Source organism: Cicer arietinum, chromosome 6 (genome assembly GCF_000331145.2).
Source record: "Cicer arietinum cultivar CDC Frontier isolate Library 1 chromosome 6, Cicar.CDCFrontier_v2.0, whole genome shotgun sequence".
In the NCBI taxonomy this organism is placed as follows: domain Eukaryota; kingdom Viridiplantae; phylum Streptophyta; class Magnoliopsida; order Fabales; family Fabaceae; genus Cicer; species Cicer arietinum.
The window spans coordinates 10,305,567-10,324,890 of record NC_021165.2 but is presented as its reverse complement, the minus strand read 5'-3'; the positions used below and the strand labels follow the sequence as shown (position 1 = coordinate 10,324,890).

General features: G+C 32.4%; 2 protein-coding genes and 1 pseudogene across 2 annotated transcripts; 2 read left to right on the top strand and 1 right to left on the bottom strand.

Moving 5' to 3' along the window:
* The window catches only part of LOC101496670 (probable acyl-activating enzyme 16, chloroplastic), a 9,645-nt pseudogene extending 2,610 nt beyond the window's left edge, over nt 1-7,035 (top strand).
* Nucleotides 7,036-7,932: 897 nt separating this feature from the next.
* LOC101496344 (protein RALF-like 32) lies at nt 7,933-8,615 on the top strand. Its single transcript, XM_004504317.4, has one exon. It carries the CDS (start codon nt 7,994-7,996, stop codon nt 8,351-8,353), a length of 360 nt encoding a protein of 119 aa, XP_004504374.1. The 5' UTR covers nt 7,933-7,993; the 3' UTR covers nt 8,354-8,615.
* Nucleotides 8,616-9,387: 772 nt separating this feature from the next.
* On the bottom strand, nt 9,388-12,605 carry LOC101496009 (uncharacterized). Its single transcript, XM_004504316.4, has 3 exons — nt 12,470-12,605; nt 10,980-12,221; nt 9,388-9,918 (listed from the first exon to the last, which is right to left on the bottom strand). Exons 2-3 carry the CDS (start codon nt 12,152-12,154, stop codon nt 9,804-9,806), a joined length of 1,290 nt encoding a protein of 429 aa, XP_004504373.1. The 5' UTR covers nt 12,155-12,221; nt 12,470-12,605; the 3' UTR covers nt 9,388-9,803.
* Between the last annotated feature and the right edge of the window lie 6,719 nt (nt 12,606-19,324).

Sequence of the window (19,324 nt, the reverse complement as noted above, 5' to 3'; positions counted from 1 at the left end):
GATCAGCTTCATCTAAAGTGAGCAACTCAGTATAGAGAATAAAGTGTGTAATGTCAACCGTTGATAAATAAATCAATTGTTGATATTATATGCATAACAAACTATGGATGGTTAAAATATCAACCATTGATTTTTTCATTTACTAACTACTCTATTTAGAGTAGCCAAATCCTGCACATCCCTATTTTATGATTAAGATTGTGTTTTCATTGCTAACAATTCTCAACAAATTGTTCATTATATGTTAAATTTTTTGTTTTGACATTCTTTGTAAAATGTTCAATCTTCAATGGTGACTTCAGTGTTGCACTAGCCGTGGATGGCCCTGAAATGTTTAACCGGATTGCAAAAACATTCTATTCAAAGACAAGTGTGAGATTTGTTATTTTTCTTTGGGGAGAAAAGTCAGACCCGGGCATGATTGCTGACGAAAACAAGGAGGTGCCAGTCTTTAATTTCACGGAAGTTATAGAATTGGGACGACAGAGTCGCAGGAACCTGTCTGATTCTCACGAAGCTAGTAAGTCAATATTTTTTCTCTGCAAACACAGGTTATATGTATACATAAGAGTTATGTTCGATCGGTAAGATTTGAAAATTTAATAATATATGGTCCCTCAACCCCTTGAGAATTTAATTATATACAGGTCCCTCAAAAGAAAAAAAGTCTTTGTTAGTTGTAACATTTATATATTGTAATTTTATCTGTAAATGTTTCATAAATCGTTTACCTATCTGTTTCTTTAAGGTTAATATTTTTACCGTTTTCTATTGTGTTTCCATCTGTACTTTTTTCTACATGAAGTCGTTTTCTTATTATCAGGTGCTTTGCTGCTTTTCTATTTTCTACCTTGATTGCAGATCAACAATATGTTTATGAAGCAATCAACTCAGATGACATTGCTACTCTTGTATACACAAGTGGAACAACTGGAAATCCAAAAGGTGTTATGCTTACCCATCAGAACCTTCTGCATCAGGTTTCATTACAAATCTTCTATAGTTACTTCCAGAACTAGAAAGACTGTTGATGATTTCTACCTATTCTTCTTTTTTCCTGCTGAAAGTGGAAGAGAAGTAGTTCCTACAAGAAATTCTTGACAGAAGTTCTCATGATCTCATTCATTTTTCATAGTTGTACATTTTTTTCTTGTAAATGCTTTCTTGAAATCACTGGGCATCTGAGATCATACAAGCAAAAGAAAGACTTGAATTTTTTTCTGTAAATTTTTTTGTTTGTTTTTAGTGCCTAAATCATATAAATTTTTTCTTTTAGTCCTTGTTATTTTGTTTGAGTCCTTCTAATATTTGTTCGTTACTTCATTTTGAAATTAGTCTTTGTAATATGTGAACCATATTGATTTTAATCTGTAATATTAATTAAATAATGACTAAAATCAATATGGTCCACATACTATAGAGATTAATTTCAAAACCAAAAAAAAATTACAAAGACTAAATTAAAATAAGGACAACAAATGGAAAATGTTATATATACAGCAAAAGTGGTATATTTGCTGGCATGAAAAATAATTTTAAGCCCAAAAGAAATCATGAAAGATCTGTGGGATGGGCAATGAGAGATGTAATCATGTAAGATGTATCCTCCAATTTGGGTTCTTTGTAGATAATGGTTTCTTCTTGATGAGATAGACCAAGGATAATTCAGCATATCACCAATAAATATTTGGAAAATTCACGTCAAATTATAAATATAGCTAAAAACCTCCAAAAATGTCAGATTCTCTGTTTGGGTGAAAATGTGTGCCTTTTACTACAACCTAAGTCACCTTTTGTTTCTCGGCTTCTTTTCTTCATTATGCATGCTTTTTTCTTCTTCTTTGGTTTGTGAAACTTTATGAGTTTCAATTGAATTTCAGTTGAAGATGATTCTTGGCTATATCTTACCATTTATGGCACGTCTTTTGTTGTTGAATTTCTAGATACAAAATTTATGGGACATTGTACCCGCTGAAGTTGGGGACAGATTTCTAAGCATGCTGCCACCTTGGCATGCATACGAAAGAGCTTGTGAGTATTTTATTTTCACACGCGGTGTTGAGCAAGTATACACAACCGTGAGAAACCTGAAGGTATTATTACTTTTTCATATGTTTGAAACATTGTATGAATGTGGCTTCTTACACATTTATAACATGTGACTTTCAATATTAGGTATTGAAAAAAGAAAAGAAAAAGGTAAAGGGTTGACTTTTCTTGAAATAAAACGATCAGTAACATATGGATTATTGCTTCAGTTCAATAATGTTACTAATATTATGACAATGTGATGATAAAAGGCAATGCATTGCTGCATGTTCTAAATTGGTTATTTTGTTATTTAAATGCACAAGTATAATATATTCTTCTTCTTACTCTATACTTTGTAGGATGATTTGGGTCGTTACCAACCACATTACTTAGTTTCTGTTCCTTTAGTTTTTGAAACATTATATAGGTAAGACCTCTACCAAGAATTGTATGAATACTCATTGAATTGATGATATAGTATCAAAAAAACCTTTTTTTTTTTTAAAACAATGATATATCAAACAAGAAACCAATTGTATCGAAATATGGTGACGAAGAGGGAATCTGGAATCTTAATTATAAATATATCATGTTTTTCCATTAGAAAGATTATGTATCTCAGGATCGTCACTTTCATTGTTTTCTCTGCAGTGGAATCCAGAAGCAAATATCTACTAGCCCCCTTGTTAGAAAGCTTGTTGCACTAACATTCTTAAGAGTCAGCTTAACATACATGGAATATAAACGTATTTATGAGGTTTGCATCAGCTCTGTCTATATGATATTTGAAGTGTTTAGCTGAGTTAAGCATGATACATAAGCTTCTCCCCTTTATTTTAGATTTAAAGTTCTTAATGATCGCTATCCCTCTTATCTATACATTGGTTCAATGCTCCATATACACACTCAGGACTTCTAATAAACTTTTTGAAGATTTTGCTAAGAATTACTTTGTAGGAAATCCTTCCAACATAATACTTAAAATACTAATGTAGAAGGTCTGTAGTTGTGGATCATCTATTAATTAAATAATTTTGTTGCTTCATCTACATCTTAAACAGTATTTTAATTCCTAGCTCATGAGTTGCATTATAACTCTTATTTGGAGGCTGTGCCATGCTAGTTAATTGTAAATGGGAAATATTAATTGTTCTTATTTTATTTATTAATTTACTTCTGTACAAGCGCCACTTCTTTCTTCAAAAGTTTAAACAAGTACAAAATACTGCAATTACTAAATCTCACCAAAGGTATTGCTTCAATGCTTTTACTAAAATTTAAATATGTTTGTAGGGTAAATGTCTAACGAGAAATACGACGCGGCCTTCCTTTATCCATTCAATGTTGGACTGGTTATGTGCAAGAGTTATTGCCACAATATTATTTCCAATTCATCTTTTGGCAAAGAAACTCGTGTACAGTAAAATTCATTCAGCTATTGGAATATCAAAGGTCTTCTATTCCTTTATTTATTGTCTTCTAATACAATGTATATTTGATTATTCTGTCTCATTTTTATAGCCTGTCTCTCTTCTCAGAAAAAGGTTTAGGAAAATTATGAAAAAGAAACTCTTGGTAATAATGTTTTTAGTTTTTCAATTTTTATGAGAAGAGAAAAACGAGAGACATGTGATGGAATCCACGTGTCTCAACTACAAACAAGATGTAATATAGGTATCAATGTTAAACTTGGTTGTGTGTAATCATAATGAACTATTATAACAAAGTTGAACCTTATAAGATATAATGGATTGCTATATAGTATTTTGAGATACAATGCAAAACTAGAACAAACAATTTTCAGATTTTTCCCTTTGTTTCTTAAAACCGGATGACAATAGAAAACATAGTAACATTCAAGACAGAGGTTTTCCAGAGTTATGCTGTTCTGATATCCCTATAAAAGAAGTATCTTTATCAGCCTTTTGGCTAAATTCTAACCCATGCACCATTCATGATTCATGGTTTTTGAAATTGAGGTTGACAAGGGAAACTTTCTGGCATTCTACAGGCTGGAATAAGCGGGGGCGGTAGTTTGCCTTTGCAAGTGGATAAATTTTTTGAGGTCTGGTACTCAAACACAGGTGTAACTTACAAACAATTTTTTGGAATCGATTTCACATTGGTGTTTTTGTAATGGGCAGGCAATTGGAGTTAAAGTGCAGAATGGATATGGTTTAACAGAAACTTCACCAGTTATTGCTGCTCGACGACCTAGATGTAATGTAAGCAATGTATCATTATCTAATGTGTTGAAATTTCTCTGCCTCTGTACCAATATGTGTAAGTGTACATTTACATGAAATGTTTTTATTATTAAGATCTTCATTTGCTATAGCCAACAACTCTGCTTTTTTTCCCCCTTTGTTTCTTTTGGTGCTTTTCAACAAAATTTCCCTCTTAATCTGTAATAGCGCAATTTTTAACTTTTTGTATAAGCCTTTAAAGAGCATGGCATCCATAATAATTACATAATTTGTGTTTTTTTTTTATTTTTTTTATTTGTTTATAAGTTTAGTTTGCAAAGAGTGGGTTCTTTTATCTAAGAATGTTACAGATGCAATCTTATGAAGGTTATTGGATCCGTCGGGCATCCGATTCAGCATACGGAATTCAAAATAGTAGACTCCGAAACTGATGAAGTTCTTCCACCAGGTTGAAAGGGCATTTTGAAAGTTAGGGGTCCACCGGTGATGAAAGGATACTTCAAGGTAATAGGTGTTGTGTGTGTGTGTGACAAAGATAGTTATTCTGAAAATTATTTGAAAAGTAAATAGAGTACAAACCGCTAATATGCTTAAATAGAATATTGTAAATAATGTATATATTTATATTTATTGTATTTAGCCCCATCAATGAGGCCCAGTAGGTTTAGACTATTTAAATGAACTAGTGCATGTACTATTATTATCAATAGAAATATAATTCAGATATATTTTCTACATAGAATAATCTAAATCTAACGGGTCTGGTTAATTGGCCGACTACAATTATTGCACATAATTTACACTACTTACAACGCTTCCTCTATGAAGGACTTCCGTAAGAGTTCAACCCAAGACTTTTTCTCAATGTTGTTCAATCATATAGTTAAACCAACCCTCATTGGCATTCATGAAACATCAAACACCTTTTCCATGTGATTTTATTGATGAATTCTGGATAAAATTGTGATGGTTACTTGTCCTATTATTTTATTAGAACCCATTAGCTACAAACCAGGCCTTAGATAGGGATGGCTGGCTGAATACTGGTGATCTAGGGTGGATTGTTCCCCACCATTCTACTGGGCGAAGTCGTAACTCTAGTGGAGTGATTGTTGTCGATGGCCGTGCTAAAGACACCATTGTGCTTTCAACAGGTATAGCAGGTTTCATTATACTGTACTATGCTTAGCTTTAAATCTCAAAAGTATATCTCTATTCTCTCTGTTTGTATATGTGCATTTACTATATTTTTAAACCATTTGTGATATAAAATAAAGGACATTGCCAATAGAATAGAAGCAAACCCGGTGTCTAACTGCAAGTTGAAAGCTCTCTATAGTTTATATTTTTACTACTTGAAGTAAAGTCTTCATAGTTTATATAGTACACTAATAAGCTGTTTTGTTCTGCTTATTTCTTACATCATTTGGCCCTCCCCAAACCTACAAAGGTGAAAGCCTTGTGCACGTAGAATTAACAAATTAACTCTCTTAGATTCTTAGTTGTTATTGTTAACTGTGTGGCTTTTGAACCTTAATTGCTAAGTTTTCTCTCAGTAAGTCTCTATGATCACCAGTTATATGCTCCCTTTAGGTTAGTAAATACTAACCACTTGGTATAATAAGCGAAGGTGAAAATGTTGAACCGGCGGAACTTGAAGAAGCTGCCATGAAGAGTAGCTTAATTCAACAAATTGTTGTTGTTGGTCAGGTGAATTCTCAGCCTTTTCAAATTTTGATAGCTCAAATTCTATTAACTGTCTGTTAGGCAGCATAAATGTGATGAATTTACTTGTTAGTAATGAACTGTAACTTATAGGATAAGCGACGTCTTGGAGCTATCATTGTTACTAACAGAGAAGAAGTTTTGACAGTAGCAAGGGAATTGTCAATTATAGATTCCATCAGTTCTGATGTTGTTAGTGAGGAAAAAGTGATGAACCTAATATATAAAGAATTAAAGACCTGGTAAGACTTGTCTCACTTCTGTTTCTTGTAAATGGATGCATGGAAATTTTTATGTCTCTAAGATTTCTGTGTTTGCTTGCTATATGTATTAGTTAAGTTACTCTGCTTAATAACTCATTATAGGCATTGTAATTCATTGATCCAACTGTCAAATCAAAAACTCTTATTGAATAGATCTACTTTATAAATTATTATAAAATTTTAAAACTATTTGATAATTCGATTAAATAATTTCAAATTATCATATAATAAGTTTTTTTAAAATATAGGTAAATATCAATTGTCATATTACATAGCTATGACTTTTGAATTTATAAGAAACTTTGTATGCATAGTCATTAATATAATATGATAGTAATTAATAGTTAAATTGATAAAATTCAACGTTTATAATAAGTTATTATTATACTCAGATTTTGATTTATTTGCTTTTCTACCATTCCTCCTGTCTTATTCATCATGCAGGATGTCAGAATTTCCATTTCAAATTGGACCAATCCTTCTAGTAAATGAACCCTTCACGGTTAGATTTGGAATTTAAAGTACTACTTTTTTGTATGTTTATTTTTTATCATAGAATTGACAAATTTGGTTTACTCTTTTGTTCAATGACAGATTGATAATGGTCTAATGACACCCACCATGAAAATTCGAAGGGATAGAGTTGTGGCTAAATACAAAGAGCAAATAGACAATTTATACAAGTGAACACTGAACCCTTTCATGAAATTGTATAATTTTATGAGTACGTGTGACAATTGTACTTACACTTATTATCAGTTCATAATAATATTTGATATTCTATCAAAAAAATATTTTATTTGACATTAGCTCTATAACTAGTAACTAGACAATGATGAGTGTCAACTCTCGGGTGAAACTTATTTATTGGTATTAGTTTTAAAAAGTTTATAATATTTATGAAAGTAATATAATTTACAGGTTTGATTTGTACACTGGTCTACTATATTTACACGAGTTTATTGGCATTTGACTCGCATAAAAATAGTAGTCGTGCTATTTTGACACAAGCAGAGCGATACCATATAGTCAACATGGGATACTATTCACATAATGACACGTGGTTAATGACTTGGATTGATGATACTATCATTTTCTTTTGCATTAACTCTGTTCACAATCACTAAAAAACATATGTTTTTCTTAGGCTTAAAAAGTCTGTGGTTAAATAAAGTGCAAATGTTTTTGTTTAATTCAATTTATTATGCTGTTAATGAAAGGGCTTAGCACCACTCCTGATTAACACACTTAAACCAAGAGTTCCATCCCTGGCTAGACAATCCACAAGTGAACCAATTTGAGGTTGTGAAGGAACTCAAGTTATGTCGTCACTTTATCAGAGTCAACTGAACCCATCAATCCAAATGGATTTTAATGTCGATTGACTAAGATATAGATTGGGCAACTTAGTGGAAAATGCACCAATTACTTCCAATGTATGATTATATATCAACAAATCATTGCTTCTATTTTCTCCTTACTGTAACCACCTAACCTTTATTATCTTTATACACACTTATTTACAAAGTAAATCATTAGTCTTGACAATAAAGAAACAAATAAAATCATGTTGAGCACATGAAAAATAACTTAATGCCATAATGTTAGGTGAAGTGCGTTCCATCAGCTTATCACTAACAGCCTCCACTTGCTCTTTTTCAAAAAGGTGGTGCCATATACATATATTATATATATACTCTCTATAATATAGTGATTCTAAGTGGAAAATTGTACATACACAACCTAAAAAAGAAACAGAACACAAGAATGGCTTCAAAATCTACTACTAAACTCCTTAGCTTCTATTACTTTATGCTCTTCAGCTTCATGCATTTAAGCATCACTGTGTTTTCAATGAGTAGTAATCATCATCATGCAAATATATGCAATGGTTCCATAGCTGAATGCAATCAAGAAGATGAGTTTCTGATGGAATCAGAAATAAGCAGAAGGTTTCTAGAAGAGAGGAGATACATTTCTAATGGAGCTCTTAAGAGAGATAAACCAGTTTGTAATGGTGGTGCAAGTGGTGAAGCTTATAGTAAATCTGAAGGGTGTATTCCTCCACCTTCAAATCCTTATACTAGAGGGTGTTCTAAGTATTATCGTTGTAGGTCTGATTCTTGAATTGAAGCTTCATGCAAACATGTTGCTGTTGTTCACTGAATTTGATGGACTGTTTTGTATTTGGAAATTGCGTGAAATTTTACAAAATATTATGCTCACAACTATAATCTCATTTAGATTATTATAACTTTATAATTCTAAGTAAGCTCAATTTAAAGTTACTAGAGCCATGTGAATTACCACCATTGATTGGCTTATTGGATAAATTATCTCCAATTCTCCACTCACAATTTATGTTTTAATAGCCATCCAAGTTTGTTCACTTTTTTGCGTAGGAACATGAACTATGGGTTGGCGTTACCTTTTCTTCAAATTTGCTTCACAAGCAGCCATTTTAAACTACCTTCACTGAAATTCAATTCAATAGTAAAAAAAACACCCATTTTAATTTTCCTTTTAAGGGAGATGTTAAACAATTTATAAATTATTTCGATATCTTGTGCCTCCCCTCTTAAAAACAAAACAAAACAAACATTTAAAATATTCACTTATAAGAAAACACATCTCGTGAAATACATGTATCAATTTTATTCATTAATAAAGAGGTAAGAGACTTTTGAAATAAGCAACTATTTACATTTCTGAAAATAATAAAAAATGTCAAAAAATTATTTTTAAAAATTATTTTCATTAACTAACATCTCATCTTAACTCACTCATAATAGTTTACTTCAAAAACATCTCATGAAGTTATAATAAACACATCTTTAAAAATGAAAACATGAAACATTGTAAACAGCTCCTTAACATGAAGATTAATTTGCCCAACTTTTGAAGGCTCCATAACCGTCTCCTCACAAAATTCTCCATTTTTTCAATGTCCTCCCGCTCTCTTCCCCTCCAAACTCGCAAACAAAGCTTAAGAAAATACATTGCCCTCCAAACTCGCAAACAAAGCTTAAGAAAATACATTGTTCATTTATACGCTTTTAATAAACAGGGCTTGATCATTGAATGTGTATATTTAATTGACCAAATTATATCTCAATGCCCAGCTTTTAAAGACTTTTCTAATCACTTTCAATCCAACATATCTGACACTATCTTCTGACTATTTATTTGTAAAAACAGTGGCGTCAGTGGCATCAATACAGGCAAACTCAATGTAATCCTCATAAGAGCCAGTAACAATGTCAACGAGATGACAAACAAGGTAGGAAGTCATAGTCCTAAGTGGTTAAACAAATTAAGTTGGCAGGACTCTTAATCAGCTATGATTCATTCATTAACTGAGGAAGAATATGCACATGAACCAGTCATAAGTTACAATCTGCATGAACTGCACTCAATGTCCCAATGCGTGCATGCCGCTTAAGCCAGGAACTACCTCACTTTCCTGATAAAGATAGAAAACAAGTATACATCGGATAGGGCATATCTAATCTGGTGTTTTCTGGAATCAAATTATCTTAAGGACAGTATCTTCATACATCACTTCTGAACCTCAAATTCAACGAGATTCCCAATCCTTCAATTTTCTGCTTCCTTTAGGTTTCGCTATAGGTGCGTTCATTGCTGCCATTCTCCCATTATACTTTGCACGAAGTGGATCATTGTAAGTCCACCTGTATAAGCATTAAAAAAGAACATTAGAACATAAAAATACAGCAGTAACCCAAGGATAAAATGATCCTGTATCCTAGAAAAACGTTTTTTTTTTTTCTCTGGGACAAGGGTGGTCTGGAAGTGCGGTATGCAAAATGAATTCATCGGTGCATTAACATATCCAAAATTCTTCGTAAGGGAGATAGACCAGACAAAAGAAAAGTACTCGGCAACATAAAGATTTCAGAAAGTCACTTTAATAACAAGGTTAGCTACATGGATTATAAAAGAATCTATAATATAATCCATCTTATATGTGAATACAGTTTTCTTTTAAGAAAATATACATACATGGTGAAGCAGCAGATGCTACCTAAACATGCTAAAGCCCTTCATTTCAAATAATGATTATCAATGCATTCTATCGTGACTGCAAATCTATCAACCTAGAATGAGAATGCATGATAAAATTCGGGTGAGAGAATACAAGTAACCCCCTTAGGTTGTTATAAATTCAAAAATTGTTGTTTCACAAATTATATCAGAATCCAAAACAAACAGATAAGGGTTCTGTTCAAAGTAAAGCTAGCATTTCATATGGTCTAAAGACACCAAGAGGATAAACCTTAATCAAGACATTAATGTAGAATCAGAGCATTTAACTGCTGTGTCATACTCTCTTAACTTCACAACCAAATGACAAACAAATAAAACCCAAAGAGAAATAACCATAAAAACAAACAGAAACACAGAAGACTTCTTTCAAACAAAATGCATTATAAAGATATGGATTGTAATGTAATAGTCACTTAGTCTTCTTCAGATCCCTATTAATGTATCATATCATAATCAACATTCCAGTTTAGACCTAAGCTTTTCAATATCATACCAAGAAAGTAAAAGTAATGTCTGAGACCATTTTGGACCAGTGTCAAATCATATGAACTTCAGAAGAACATGTGAAAATAAAAGCAATATATATTTTGGCAGGATAAAAGAACAAAGCAGTAATATCAACAAATAGAACATATATTTTACCACTATTTTTGAAAGATATACAAGGGAAAGTAAGTAAACTTACGGATTGTTCCAATCAGTAGTGTCCTCATTGACCAGATGCGACCACTTAGTTCTTCCACTTCGACCAAAGTGCTTAACTTGCATAACCTTAGGCAATATTGTCTTGTCCATTTTATCTTCCCCAGTCGGGGCAGAGAAATCACGTTCGAATATATTATCAGTTCCAACAGTGGAAGCTCGGTCATCAGAATTAGACTGGAAGAAAGCACCCTTGTGATAGTATTTCTGCATAAATCTCCATTTCTGCTTCGACGACTGACCAGGTTTTGGATTCTTCCTTTCCCACTCTCTCCTTTCTTCCTCTGTCATGTTCCTCACCCTCTCAACCTCTTCTTTTTCCTTCAACAGTGCCTCCCGATCCTCCCTATCCCTCTTGATCCTACCAATCTCTCTCACTTTCCAAGCTTCATATTCCTCTGCCTCGTTGATTTCATCATCCGTGTCCACATCAGCAATGTTTGCCTCCAATTCAACGTTCTTCTGAATCTCTTCATCCTTCCGTATCTCCTCAACAACAATCTGCTTCGTCTCAATTCTCCTTTCCTCCAATCTCCTTTTCTTTGCTTCCTCAAGAGCCTCCTCTTCAGCTTCGAGACGCTCACGCTCAGCAATGGTATCTCTCTCCGACTTGGGAACAAACACAGGCTTCACCATAGCAACTCCAGTATATTCCTCATCAGAATCAGTCTCAAACTCAGACTCATCTTCCTCCTCGTCTTCTTCATCCTCCTCTTCCTCTTCCTGAGGAAGAGCTTCCTCCTGCTCTATCTGAAGCAACTTCTCCTTAATCTGTCTTCTTCTCTCTGCCATAGCATCCTCATCTTGTTCCTCTAATTCCAACCCTTCCTGCCTCCTTTCCTCCTCTTCCCTGGTAGAAACAATTTCAGCCTGACGAATACGGCGATGATCCGCCCTAGCTTCCTCAGTGTTATCTGTTTGACGCTGAGCCAATCGACGAAGCCTACGATCATCCTTCCTAACAATAGCAGTATCTTCTTCGTGACGAGGAAATGCTTTATCTAAGGCGGATTCCCTGGCAGCATCTTCGTTCTCTACATCGCCCCATTCGGGAGCTTTACCGGGCCAATATCGTTTAACTTTTGTTTGGCCAATTTTACCTCTGAGCTTATCCCTAATAGCTATTACTGTATCACTAACACCTGCTGTAACCGACATTGTTCTTCTTCAACGAATTCAACACCAAAAATATAAAACTAGGTCTGATTTCTTCCTCCTTCAAACCCTAATTTCAAAATATGCATAAAAATAAGTAAAGCGTTCACAAAATGGCATTTAATTAAGATGGGGTGAAAAGTAAAAGGGAAAAATTGGAAAAGAAAAGATTAAGAAACCCTATAACAGCGGTGTGGAAAATATAAGATGAATGTTGATATATAAGAAAAGTGTAAAACAATTATCGAAAGGGTTTTGATTGAAAACGAAGAAATTTCAATTATGAAAGGAAAAGAAAGAGTTTGAGGAGAAACTCACAGGTATGGCGACCGGAACCCTCTGTCTCTTTTTCTTGATTCGCCGTCTCTCAGTTTATTCGACTCGCCGTTAAATCCTTTTTTTATGCTCCCACATTTTTTATTTTCATTTGCAAAAACAGATTTTTAATACTTTAACAAATTCGATGACATTTTTAATTTATTCAATTTATACAACTTTACAACAATTCGAAAATTACAAAAATGAAACTATTAATTTTGAACAACAAAAGGCGATTAATATTTGATGACATTTTCTTTTTTATTAAAAAAAACGACATTCATCACTCAAATTAATAAAAAAAAGTCAATAAAATATTACAATTATTGAGATTATTACAATTGAAAATCATTAAAGTTAAAAAAAAAATTTGCCAATAAATTTACACACTTAAATTAATAGCATAAAATAATAAAATATCTACAAATATAATAAAATCTACAACAATGACAAAATTAAAGTGTTTGAAATACATATGTATGTAGTATTCAAAATCATTAATTTAAACTGCATTTGATCAAAGTTGATATGTATGAACGAAAGAACATTGTATCAAGACTTAAATTAAAAATGTCACACTAAAATGACAAACAAACACACTGTCGCACTAAGACGAAAAAACTGCAAAAAAATAAGCAGAAAAAAAAAATTAAACGTGCGTATAAATCATTTATTTAGATAAAAGAGAATAAAATAAATAAATTAAATTGGTGATTTGGTCCATAAGTTACTTCTAAATCACCACTCTTAAGTGAAAAAAAAAAAAGAGAAAATAATTTTAAAATAAGATAGGAAAATCCAGAGCCGAATAGGTTTAGTCTATTTTTTAATAGTAAACAAGTCTCTTAGTCATTGTAATCTTTATTTTTTTTCTTCTTATATACAAAACCAGAGAAAATATTATCTACCAAGAAAAACTTAACAGACTATTTAAGATAGCATAATTTAAGTCCAAATATTAAATAAATGTTGTTGTCCCTCCAAACCTCTCACTTTTAGAAAAAGCTAGAATCATATGTGATGTTTGAGGTTTGCTCTGACTTCGATGAGATCAAGGAAACCTTATATAAACTTTTTATAATTAAAAAGAGAAAGAGCTAGAATAAGTGCATTATGAATTTTGCTCTCGTTTGTCAATTTTTTTTCTTTCTAATATCCTCTTTTGTATAAAAAAAATTGTAAAACATCTTACTTTGAAAATTATATACAATTTTTTTATTTTTTATTTTTAGGAGGTCGCATTTCCGACTTACAACTATATGATATGATGTACCACGTTTGTTCTCCATTCAAAAAGTCACATCCCAGAAATACGATCATATATAGTTTCTCTTTACTTTTAAATAGTTAAAAAATATAATAAAAATAATAATTAAAGATAATAAAAATAATAATTAAAACTAAATTATATTAATAACATGTAACAAAATACATTGAATGTTAAAAAAACTACAAATTTTAATTAACCATGTCAGCCTAAGCGCCTCTTAGTCTCACATATAAGAGGTCGTCAAATTCGTCTAATTCTTTGAATAACTTAAGGTTGTGCTAGTTCGTTCTTATTTTGATCATGTTCCTCATCATCGTTTCCAACTATTAATGATGTATGCAATTCAAATCTTTGATAATTTGTGTGTGGATTAAAGTTACTATCACATGTCTCCACATAATTTTGATCCCCATATTATACATGAAATCAAAAACAACATAAGTCGACTTAGGAGTTGTGCATTGAGTCTGAAATAAATTAAAGAAAATATCGCGTTTAGTTAAGTGATCGGGGATTTGTATTTCAGGCAATGAAATAACATAATACGAAGTCGACATTTTCTGCAAGGATATGTGCATCTGGTGGCGGTGAACCATAATATGGAGCTTTTGTAAGGCTTTGTAGGTGAGGTGGTGGTGAACCATAATATGAAATGTATGGTTCGGTGTGTAGGTAAGACAATGATGAAGACAATTCTCCAATGTGAGTTTATTCTCTTGGGGTTGATTGAACATGGGAATATGTTGACAGATGCAAATATGGATCACACATATATTGTTCGATATAGATAAATGATTTTGTGTGTTGCCTACAACAATTCATATGTTTTGTGCTATTTTCTATGAACTCACTTTGCAATATGTGGAAAACACAAGCTACCCATATGTTTTTTTTCACATGTAATGAATACATGTTGTAACATAAAATATTATTATTTGACGCTTACACATGACGTCTACAATCTGAAAATAGTACTAAAAGACTACAATAAAATATTCTAAATTTATCCAACAAAGGATATTCCCCAAATATGAAACTCTTATAGTGTATCACAATTCTCAAATGCAGAGAGTCAAAAAAGACCATCTAAAGAGTAAACACATTAGAACCGACATCATAGATAGAATATAAAAAAAGTGCGAATTATGTTGCCTCCTTAATATAATTATGATACACTAATAAAAATTATTTAATTATGATACACTAATTAAAATTTATTATAAAAACCGTATACGAAAGTAAAACAATTTTTTGTATTAGATATGAACTAAAATCAAATTTCTTATATTTTGTAAAGATTAAACTATATTTTTTATTTTGTAGGACCGAAAACTTTTTTTTTTTTTACTTTTGCAATTACTAAGTTTAATATCATTAATTATTCAACCGTTAAAAAACTAACCGTTAAAACTAAAACAAAAATATTTACATTTTGCAAAAACTTAAGCTAACAAATTTATTTAACGACAACTAAAATCAAATTTTTTGCATTTTACAACAACTAATAGAATATATATAACCCACTAATTATATATACACGAAGCATTGGTTCAATTGGTGGGAAACATCTGTAATCGAATTCCCTCCAAAGTCTTCTCTTATATTTTTCAAGATTTTGTTTGAATTGATAGAATAAGATGAAATGTAATGAAAATGAAGTAGAAAGATAATAAAATATCCAATATTACCATCTCCTTCTATTTTCTCTTCCCTCCATTTTGAGACATTTGCATGTAGCTTCTTACTTATTTTGTACTCTTCTATTCTTACTTTCTGTTTACTTCACCTATAAAATCTACTCCTTTACACTTAACACAACCAAAAACACCTTCACAATGCATAAAACATTTTCAATAATAAATACAAACTTCCAATCGAAACTAGACATATACATCCAATCAAAGCTAGAAATATGCACTTCAATAGTAAATATGCTATCTGATCAAATCCTAGCTTAATAAAAACTAGACAAAACTTAGATGTAGTTAATAGTGTGCAATTTTTGTTTCTTCAATCTCAATTCAAATAGCACATAAGGGTAAAACTGGAAGAAATTAATTATACAATAATGCTACCAACACCCCCCAAAATGCTAGTCACACCCCTCAAAATTTAAAAAAAATCAAAATGCCCAAAATGCCCTTCCCTTTATTTCATCTTCTTCATACCATTACTTCTTCATAATATCTTCTTCCTCTTCATTCTACATTTCTGCATTTGCATTGTTGTTCATTCTATCATCATCAATCAGTATCCATTTTCATCAATCATCATCCACTGTTTTCATCAATCATCATTCACCATTTTCATCAAACATCTTCATCAATCATCAACCAAGTTCATCAAACATCTTCATCTTCATCAATCAAGTAAGTAATAATGATTCTTTGTTTTTGTTGTGTTATTTTGTTTTGTTTTATCTATTTAAGAATACAATGTCTGAAAATTGAAGGAAAGTATTTTCCATTTTTGATGAAGAAGACAACCTTCGTTGCCCTAAACCCGACCTATTTTACTGACGGGATTTATAACTACTTTAGCCACTTTAGCGGCTCAGCCGGTTACTCGAGAATACCCATTATTCTATTTCCTGATGTTAGCAATGTATAGCGGTCAAATGGGACCATTTGCTTCTCGAGACATTTTACTTTTTTTCATCATGTGGGAATTGGAATTAATTCCAGTTTATCTACTTTTAGCCATGTGGGGGGGAAAGAAACGTTTGTATTCAGCTACAAAGTTTATTTTGTACACTGCAGGAAGTTCTGTTTTTTTATTAATAGGAGTTCTGGGTATCGGTTTATATGGTTCTAATGAACCAACATTAAATTTTGAAACATTAACTAATCAATCGTATCCCGTGGTGCTAGAAATAATATTCTATATAGGATTTCTTATTGCTTTTGCTGTCAAATCGCCGATTATACCCTTACATACATGGTTACCAGATACCCACGGAGAGGCACATTACAGCACTTGTATGCTTTTAGCCGGAATCTTATTAAAAATGGGAGCATATGGGTTGGTTCGAATTAATATGGAATTTTTTTCCCACGCTCATTCCATATTTTGCCCCTGGTTAATGATAGTAGGTTCTATTCAAATAATCTATGCCGCTTTAACAGCTTTTGGTCAACGCAATTTAAAAAAAAGAATAGCTTATTCCTCGGTCTCTCATATGGGTTTCATAATTATAGGAATTGGTTCTATAAGTGATACTGGGCTCAACGGGGTCATTTTGCAAATAATATCTCATGGATTTATTGGGGCTGCGCTTTTTTTCTTGGCAGGAACTAGTTATGATAGACTACGTCTTCTTTATCTTGACGAAATGGGCGGAATGGCTATCCCAATGCCAAAAATATTCACGATTTTCACTATCTTATCCATGGCTTCTCTTGCATTGCCGGGCATGAGCGGTTTTGTTGCAGAATTGATAGTTTTTTTTGGAATAATTACTAGTCAAAAATATCTTTTCATGATGAAAATACTAATTACTTTTGTAACAGCGATTGGAATGATATTAACTCCCATTTATTTATTATCTATCTTACGGCAGATGTTCTATGGATACAAGTTTTTTAATACACCAAACTCTTATTTTTTTGATTCTGGGCCGAGAGAATTATTTATTTCGATTTCTATCCTTATACCCGTAATAGGTATTGGTATTTATCCAGATTTCATTTTCTCATTCTCGGTTGACAAGGTTGAAGCTATTCTATCTAATTTTTGATAGATGGTTTTCGTGAATAAATGAATAAAACCAATAAATCAAAAAGAGAAAAAAACCTTTGTCCAATGAATGAAAATGGGATTTTTCCCTTAGATTTACTTAAAAAAAATTAGAATTGTAATCGAATATGTTTGTTGTTTGTGAGAACCCCTTGAATCATTACATTACTTGATTGAAAGGGTTCTCGACGATTTATGGAAAGTATATATTTTTATGCTTTCCATATTTGTATTTCTCAGGTTCTTTACTCATTTAAATTCAATTAGATGTAAATGAACCATAACTATGTAGTCCTATTCCTAAAAGATTGATCCCCAAATAACATATCCAAATTATAAGAAATCCTATAGAGGCTACTATGGAAGAATTTACACCTTCCCATTTTTTATTTTTTCGAGTATGTAAATAAATCGCGAATATGGTCCAAGTAATAAAGGCCCAAGTTTCCTTTGGATCCCAATTCCAATAAGACCCCCATGCCTCGTTAGCCCATACTGCTCCTGAAAGAATACCTATCGTTAAAAAGAGAAAACCCAGACTAATAATACGATAACTCCAACGATCCAATTGTTGAATAAATTGAGACCTGTAATAATTTATAGAAGAGGAAAAAGAAGTTTTTCGTAAAAAATTGTTTCTTTCATTCAGATTCATGTATTTTATTTCAACATAATCAACCGATTTATTTAAAGAATCCAAATTCTTGCTTTTACCAAGAATTTGGATGATTTCTTGAAACGTAATGACTAAAATAGCCACTGATAATAATGATCCACATAAAAGAGCTGCATAGCCTAATATGAGTTCACGCAAACTTGTTTTCAAAAACCCAGAAACGTACGTGAACTCAGTTCACGTACGTGAAAAAAATTTCAAAATCCAAACTGTACGTGAACGCAGTTCACGTATGTGTACGTCAATTGAAATTACGTACTTTTACGTGAATTGAATTCACGTAAATGAAGGAATTCAGTTCACGTTCACATACGTGAATTGAGTTCACGTAAGGTTGACATTCAGTTCACGTACGTGAACTGAATTCACGTACTTGCTGAATTTTTGAACTGCTGCTTCTGTTTACATTTTTTTTAAATGATTTTCGTTTTGCAGATATGGTGCGCACTATGTTTACTGACAGGGAGGGTCGTGTTATACTTAACGAGGGCACTTCTAATGCGGAGTCTAATGCTGAAGGTCGTCGTATTAGGCCAACTGCTTCTGCAAGGGCACAACGACGACGAGTACATCGGCAACAGGAAGAAGCCCAACCTGAACCCCAACCTGAACCCCAACCTGAACCCCAAACAGCTGATATAGATGAACCTCCACAGGATGTTGGATATCCTGGTGGTCCGGTTGATAGTTCTGTCCTTAGGACATTTGGCGATCATGTTGCGACTCGACTCTGGGATGGCGAGGTAATTTTCTCAATCAAATTAAGTTAAATTATATTTTTTAACATTTATGTTTAACATATATTTTTTGCTTAAATAATTTCAGGATCGGGGAGAATTAAGGGTGTTCAGCAATGGGAAAAAATTAAAAGAAGCTGTTATTGAAGACGAAGAGGTTGAGCAACTGGTTAAAAGCTCGGGATTGTATTCGTTACTAAAATGCAGCTATGAAATGATCGACAAAGGGATCATTTCTGCATTCGTAGAGAGGTGGCATCGTGACACCAGTAGCTTTCATCTCCCTATTGGTGAAATGACGATTACTTTGGACGACGTGTCATCTCTGTTGCATATTCCCATTACCGGTGCATTCTTCAGTGTTAATGTATTTAACAAGGATGAAGGTGCAAATATATTGGCAGAGCTTCTTGGAGTTAGTCACGGTGTTGCTTATG